The sequence below is a fragment of the Paramormyrops kingsleyae genome, chromosome 10 (assembly GCF_048594095.1).
Source record: "Paramormyrops kingsleyae isolate MSU_618 chromosome 10, PKINGS_0.4, whole genome shotgun sequence".
Classification (NCBI taxonomy): Eukaryota; Metazoa; Chordata; class Actinopteri; order Osteoglossiformes; family Mormyridae; genus Paramormyrops; species Paramormyrops kingsleyae.
Genome location: NC_132806.1, coordinates 32,378,474 through 32,386,456, shown reverse-complemented (window position 1 = coordinate 32,386,456; position 7,983 = coordinate 32,378,474). Strand labels below are relative to the sequence as shown.

The following is a 7,983-nucleotide window of genomic DNA, read 5'->3' as shown; positions in this document are numbered from 1 at the left end:
CCGGAAGCTTCTCTCTTGAACCACGATTGGATAATATTGTAAGTGGGCGGGCAATTGCGCCCGCACGGTGGCTTGTAATAGGTTCGCTGGTTTTCATCCGCACACTTACTTCCTGGATCTTACACGCATTGTAGTATTGTAAGTATAAAGTGAATACTTGCACGTCCATGCATTGCGGCGTAACACATATAGCATGAGTATCGAGAATTTGGATTTGCGATCGTGATTTTGATTGCCTTTGATAATGATAAATTAAGCTTTCCGACTTTTCACGATGAGCTTTTTTATGGCTTGTTTAAATGACATGCATTTGAGATCTCAGAAACGAGAAAATGAAATATATTCAACTTCACACAATGGATGAACGGAAATTTGTTGGTTGGATGTATTCCAAGCCCAATTTTTTATAAAGGTAATTCTAGTTACAATATGCATGTATGACATATCTGGTACAGTGTATTTCTATTTCGATTGAAGTGTTATTATTTATTTGTAAGTAACTTAAAAACCGGCTTCTACTTACCTTATGACACTAGGTTAAACTGAAACTATAATACATAATTTTAGCCACAAAATGAGGATGGAGATATAGATGAAGATTTTTAAAAATCATGTGGTATGGACCTAGTCTGCTAGTAATATATAGCGCACCAAAATGTGTCAATTTCGGGGGAACAGACTGCCTTTGACTCTTAAGCCAAAACATGGCATGAACACATCGTATGACAACCGTCGTAGGTGAAAGTAACTAAAATATATTTAGATTTCCAACTACATAAATAATTGTTTGCTATAGCCTATCAGCGCAATCTTACCACGTTAAATGACACAATCTTTTTTCGCACACCCGTCGAAAAAAAACCCTTTTAATAATAAAACATATTTTAAACATATAATTTTACTTAAAGACACATTTTAGGTTAATTCATTAGAAATGTACAGAATATAACAACGACTAATAAGTGCATCACGAAAGTTTTCGATTTGGAACATTTGGAAAATTAACGAATTTTAACACATTTGACCAGAAATAGGATATTCCTTTCACGTAAAATGTACATTGTTCACTTAAGATTTATTCACACATCACCCAGAGAGACAAGTGTGCGTATTTCAGTAACACTGACGCATTGAGTAGTTTCTGGGCGCCTGCAGGAACACAAATCTATCATAAACTGATGAAATGCCAGTGTAATCATTTAGTTTACACAAAGATAGACATGTTGAGGGGAGCCAAAATACATTCACACATCAGTGGTAAGGGTTCCTTAGCTGTGGTCCGATTTCATTTGGTAGTCCCTGTTTTTAGAAAGACGTCTCTTCAGAAAGTTTCCATGTATTAATTCATTAGGTGTACATTCAACATCGAACTGGAAGTTGGTAGCTGTGGAAGTTACTTGTACATGTGTTGGCGTGAATGTTTTCCCAATTTCCTTCAGATATGGATACTGTTGAGTGAACTGTTGCGTTCAGGGGCGATTCTAGGTTTTGACCCTTAGGGGGGGCTCAGTCCCCAAGAAATACTGGATGAAATTGCTAAATGGATTTAGAATAATTCATTTTCAGGGGAGCTGACACAAAAAAAACAGGGTGTCTGAAAAACCCTAAATAGCGTCAAGAATTACCTGTGGTGGTGACATGAATGAATCAATTCATATTAGAGTTCAAAGCATAAGACAGTGATGGTGTAATGCAAGGTATTTCCAACACTTTTAGGTTTGTGTACCAGTATTTTTCTACAACTGTCTTCTATCCTCCGTACCCTGATGCTCCTTGTTATTGCTACCTCCCTGAGTGAGTCTGACAGAGCTGCCCCCCACTCAGGTTTATACTTTCCTCAGCCATTTTTCAGTTCAGTTCAGTTTTGTTTATTTGTCATATGCAAGTTAGCACAGGGTCCACATTGCAATGAAATGTGATTGACGAGAATAAACAAGTCTCTCAGCAATATATTACAGAGAAGTAAGACGACGTTCTTACACATGAAATAAAGTGACAGCAGTGTAATTGTCAATGGTTAAAGGTGGCAGTCAAGTGCCAGTATTGCACATAATATTTTTTTATATATATACTTTTGTTTTTTTTTTATAGTAATAAAGATAAAAATGAAGATAAAGTGCATGGTGTACCTGAGACTGTATTTTATGGGAACAGTGTGTATTGCATCCAATGAAGTGTGATGTGTGTGTTCAAGTGTTGTAGTTGAGGTGTGGAATGGCTTGATGGTAAAAACTATTTTTTAGTCTTGTGGTCCGAGCAGACAGACTCCTGTTTCGTCTGCCGGATGGTAACAAGGAGAACAGCTGTTGTGCTGGATGGCTTTGGTCCTTGATGATGCACACAGCACAACAGCTGGATGAAAGGAAACATTCAGCAATGATGTCAACATCTCATTACCTGTTTCTCCAATGCCTTTTATTGGACTGACATGAATTCTATTTTCAGCTGAAGTCCCCCACGGAGTTTTCAGAAAAATATTTCTGGCTGTGTCCAGGAGCCTACACGCCATTATTTATCACGGCTAAGTTGGCGACTGCAGTCTGTGTCACCATTTGAGGTACCTGCTCTGCCAAATGTCCCCAACAGCATCTTAATTTAAATTTCTCACTTAAGGTATAAATTAGCTTAGGAATTGCTTGATTGTTGTTATATATGTTTGTTGAGGGGGAAACTTCCACGTTGCATGGTCTTAGGAAAGCTGGGTCACTGTATCTCAGTGACACATTTTCCAGTGCAGCAGTGGTATGGAGACACAAACAAGACATCAAAGCAGCCTGTTTGCCTGTCATGACCCATTTGTGTCAGTTCCCTGCTCAAGGCTCCATTCAACTCTTTTCTGTAAATGTTGTCTGCTTGTCAGTTTAGGTTTTAGCCCCTTTCATCAGCCCTGCATGTATTTTTAGGTCAAGCAAGTCTGAGTATTCTCAAGAGTTCTACTCAATGCTATCAGTTTATTTTGCTGCAATACATCACCACCCCAGGAATGGTGCAATGTGTCTACAAGTATTATGTTTATAATTCTAGTAGTAATTTCATTCATTTGTTTGTTCATTGGTTGGTATCTGGCACCAAGACATTAGCAACACATCGTTTAAGTTTTGTAAGGTGGGGCCTCCATGGATCGGACTTGTTTGTCCAGCACATCACACAGATGCTCGATGGGATTGAGATCTGGAGAATTTGGAGACCAAGTCAATACCTTGAACTCTCTATCATGTTTGTCAAACCAATTCTGAACAATTTTTGCAGAGTAGCTAGGCACAATAACCTGCTTAAAGAGGTGACTGCCATCAGGGAATACTGTTATCACGGAGGGGTGTACTTGGTCCTCAAAAAGGTTTAAAGAACTTGGCTGAAGAGTCCTCACACCCAAGTTTCAACACCTGACCTAAAGGTTAGCCAGTTGACCTTGTTGACTTGTAAGATTTTGGTTCCTCTATTCCATTGTTTTCTAGCTTTTATTATTTCTTCCATTTTTCCTGGTTGAATACATTGTTCTATATATGTGATGTAGTAACACACTACTGCACACCGATGTCATGCACTTTGGGATGACTCTGTTGTGCTATTTAAAAATAAACAGAACTGAAATCAGGTATTTTTGTGATGTGGCAATAAAATCCATCAAATACTATCAGAGTTATCACATTCAAACAGTCAAGTGTTTTCTGCAGTCACCCTTCTCCCTGGTACTAATATGTGGTTATATAAATTCTCAGTTTCAGATCTTCACCCCTAACAATGTATCTGCAAAGTCTGAAAAAAGACACAACAAATACTTGTGTTATCATGCTATCAAGAAAGTGTCTTTAGCAACGGCAGACTGGTCCCAAAACCGTATGTATTCCCCAATGTAAGGGCAAGAAAAAAATTCTCCGTCAGTCTCTATTCACTGAAAATAAAATTAAAAATATGCTGTGGTACAATGCACAATATATAAAACGCCAGGCAATGTTTTAAACCATAAAATCAGTTAAAAGGTTACCTTAGTTTTAGTACAGCAGTTGCCTTTATTATGGCATAGAGTCTGTGCGAATATGGAATGAAATATTTTAAAACTATTTTATAATTATTGACTGAAACATAACATGATTTTGATTTAAAGTTAAACTTGGTTGCTTTGTGAGGAAACCTAATACCAGATCTATGATCTACTGCATTCCATTCATAATGCATACATGATTTCAAATATACTCCTCAAAATATGTCCCTCAGAGATGTTACAGCAGTGCATGTCATTTCGTAATCATTCCGTGTATTACTTCCACGATGTATCCAATATGCCTTTATTTAACTATAGATTATTAGCACAACTCCTCTGTTTAGTTCGCGGGAAGCGGTAAGAGGGAAATGACGCAAGCGGAAAATATAGGAGAAGCGGCATAGTGGGAAATGCAGTTTAACCCATCAGATTAATCCAAGAATTAAACACTGGATAAACTATGAAGGAATTTTTGTATAATTATACAAATACTAAACACAACCCTATTACATATACAATAAGTACACTTAACGCAGCATATCCCCAAGAGCTGCCTAAAATGTGCGCTGAAGAGCGTGTGACGCAGTGTGACGTGCTGCCGTCGTGGGTTCATGGGTTGAGCGTCAGAGCGCATGCGTAAGTATCCTTTCGACTTCCGGTAGACAGCGGAGAAATTTAAACAAAAACTTGGAAAAATATCATTATCAGACAGCTTTCTAGGCATATAAAAATACGGTTTGTAAGCCTATTTTTTCTGTGCTTGCTAAACAGGAATCAGGTTTTGTAGCGATATGTTTTGCTCGATATATTTTAAGGTCGTTACGACTTAGCATAGATTTTAGCTATTATTTCAGAATTATTGACGCTACTGCTTAATTGCTTTATAAGTATGTGGTTTTGTTGTTACACTAATGATATCTGCTTTTTGTTTGTTGCTTATAAAAGTACGTAAGCTTTATCTTTAGGAAATCTGTTTTATTGTGGTCAAGAACTTTTAATGGACGTTTAAGTTTCCAGTTTTGTTAACTAATTATGCATTGCTTTCTAGTTGCATGCTACTTGTATATATTTTGTCTAACCGTGCAACCGATAGATTTAGGCAAGCGTGAGCTATATGGGATTTTAGCTGCCGTAGGTCACTTGGTCACTTGGTCACCTGCATTGTCAGGCATTTGTTTATCTTTTACTTAGTGGTTTCTATCTGCCGTAGCGATTGAGTTGAGCTATGTCGCTGAAAATACGCGTTGAGCTGGTTACTTTTGATTTACCAGATTTGATTTACTTTAACGTAAGACCCTATTTTCTCTTTATGACAGACTGCCGAAGAAGTTCTTGAAGATTTTCAGTCGTTAACTCTTTTGTGCAAAATGCCAGCCGCACTTGCAGATACCAGTCAAATTATCTGCGAGGTCTGGGCGAGCAATGTGGAGGAAGAAATGAGGAAGATCCGACAGATTATTCAAAGTTACAACTACATTGCCATGGTAACCCTGATCTTCAATAAGCTCAAATGTTTAGATTGTTTTGCTGTTTTTTTGACGTGAAATGTTATTCTACCAATAACAACCTAACCTGCAGCTTTTGCCCTTCATTGGGCTGCTTGAATCGTGTGATTTCAGGATACAGAGTTCCCAGGAGTGGTGGTTAGGCCTATCGGGGAATTTCGCAGTACTGTTGATTACCAGTACCAGCTTTTGCGTTGCAATGTGGACCTTCTGAAAATAATCCAGCTGGGGCTGACCTTTATGAATGAGGACGGAGATTATCCGCCTGGGACGACGACATGGCAGTTCAACTTCAAATTCAATCTAACGTATGTACATTCTGCTACTGGGGAAAGGAGTGCAAAGTGAAATGTATGTGAGTAATATGTATACACACCCACATGCTTTTAATGACTGTCCTGTCTTTCAGAGAGGATATGTATTCCCAGGACTCAATTGATTTACTCCAGAACTCTGGACTTCAGTTCAAAAAGCATGAGGAAGAAGGAATTGATACTCTGTACTTTGCAGAGCTACTAATGACATCTGGCTTGGTGTTGTGTGAAAATGTGAAGTGGCTGTCTTTCCACAGGTAGCAAGCGGAGTGATACTCATTTTGAAACCTAAGTCATACACCGTCCTTTGAAAGTGTTTTTGGGACACTAACGCGTGGAATTTGAATTTGCAGTGGCTATGATTTTGGTTACCTGGTGAAACTCCTCACCGATGCTCGACTTCCGGAGGAGGAGCACGAATTCTTCCAGATACTCAACCTGTTTTTTCCAGCGATTTATGATGTGAAATATTTAATGAAAAGCTGCAAGAATCTTAAGGTTAGTTGATCTTCCTTTGTGTTGGAGTTGCCTAGTAGAGTTGTTTCATTATTCATATAGAAAGATTAACACCTGATCGAAATGACAGCATTAGGTGCTTTTCAAAAGCTGAACGCAGCTGGAAATGTGAAAATGACACGTAAGGGAGAAATGCTTAATACGGTGTTTACAGATGATGTAATCAAACTATTATTTACCAACTTGATATTCAGGGTGGCCTTCAGGAGGTCGCTGACCAGCTGGAACTGAAGAGAATTGGGCGGCAGCACCAAGCTGGCTCTGACTCCTTACTGACTGGGATGGCCTTCTTCCGCATGAAAGAGGTATTTAAAAAGTAATTGGCATTGCCATTTCAAATATTAGTTTTTATACTACCAGTGATTGCGGGCTGAAAAGAGCATATTATTAGCTGATTTGGCTATACGAGTGTTGGACATGAAGGTCCATGCAGGAATTGTTCATTACCATCGCTGTTGTGGTACATTTTGAAATTTTAACGGGCTAATGTTTTAATCTACACAAGTAATGAGCTATTCAAAGCAAGGCTCAGTCTAATCACAATGATAACTTTTTTTCTCCCTCAGTTGTTCTTTGAAGACAACATTGACGATGCAAAGTACTGTGGCCGGTTGTACGGCTTGGGGTCTGGATCTTCTCAAAACCAGAATGGCATCTCCAGTGTTTCTCAAGAGGACAGTAACAACAAACACTGACCAAAGGAATCAAGAGAAGAGCACCCATCAATGGATGCACCTGTTTTATCTCTACCAGCAGCTATGTTGAGTATATATTTGAGTAAATATTTCTTACCGGCACAAAACCATAAATTTCTGTACAAGAGCATTGGTATACATAAAAGAGAACCTTGTAGCTAACCCCCATGCCCCCCCCACATTGATATGTGTTGCCATTTAAATCTTTGACAATTCTGACGCCAAACCATTGTAACGCCATTTATTACTTTTATATGTGTTTTACAGCAGAAATCCAGCCAAATTTGAGAATATGGGACCAGCATATCTGAATGCAGCTAATACAAATTAGCATTTTAACCTGCTTAATCTCTTATCCAAAACCTGTTGTGTTGCTTAAAGTTGTTCTTGACCATTTCAACTGGTTCAGGGATTCATATGGATTCATAGATAATTGTACACTTGTTTGTAGAAATTGTAATATTTTAAATTATGCTGGAAAGGTATGTATATTAAAATGTAAAATTTCAAAGAATGTGGCATGTTTTACCATTTTTCTTCTGAGGGATGAAGATAAGTTGACTTGAGCCAACTTGGAGTATTTAAGAACATCTCATTCTTTGTTCCTTTTGCTTTTAAGTTGTTCACTATTGTTTTAAATTCCATTGTTTTAAACAGTTGTATATTAAAGTGTTTTGTATGAAATTGTTGCAGTTTAGTATTGTATCCTGTCTTGGCCACTTTTCTCCCATGACAAACCACTAGATAAGCCCTTAAGAATTATTTTAAAAATGGGCACATTTTAATGCTTGAATATAAATTGTTTCATGAGTCCAATGGCTATACATGTGTTGTCATGTGTTTCTGGAAAAATGTTTTCAAGTTTATGTTAGATTTCGGCAATAACTTTCTCAGATAAAATTGCAGTTATACAGCAAGGGAGCTCTTATTATGTAGATCTGCACTGATTCTACTAATACTTCCTTAAGAAT

General features: G+C 37.9%; 1 protein-coding gene across 5 annotated transcripts; it reads left to right on the top strand.

The window, feature by feature from the left end:
- Positions 1-4,477: 4,477 nt before the first annotated feature.
- Positions 4,478-7,696, top strand: cnot8 (CCR4-NOT transcription complex, subunit 8). 5 transcript variants are annotated; one of them, XR_002839193.1, is made up of 8 exons: positions 4,604-4,717; positions 5,299-5,466; positions 5,602-5,795; positions 5,897-6,058; positions 6,155-6,299; positions 6,512-6,622; positions 6,884-7,077; positions 7,283-7,696. XR_002839193.1 is itself a non-coding variant. In XM_023819530.2 (7 exons), exons 2-7 carry the CDS (start codon positions 5,350-5,352, stop codon positions 7,010-7,012), a joined length of 858 nt encoding a protein of 285 aa, XP_023675298.1. In that variant the 5' UTR covers positions 4,478-4,618; positions 5,299-5,349; the 3' UTR covers positions 7,013-7,696. The 5 variants fall into 5 exon arrangements, 3 of the variants coding, with proteins under 3 accessions (XP_023675298.1, XP_023675297.1, XP_023675300.1); XR_002839192.1 differs by having other exon boundaries at positions 7,280-7,696; XM_023819530.2 differs by having other exon boundaries at positions 4,478-4,618; positions 6,884-7,696.
- Positions 7,697-7,983: the final 287 nt, after the last annotated feature.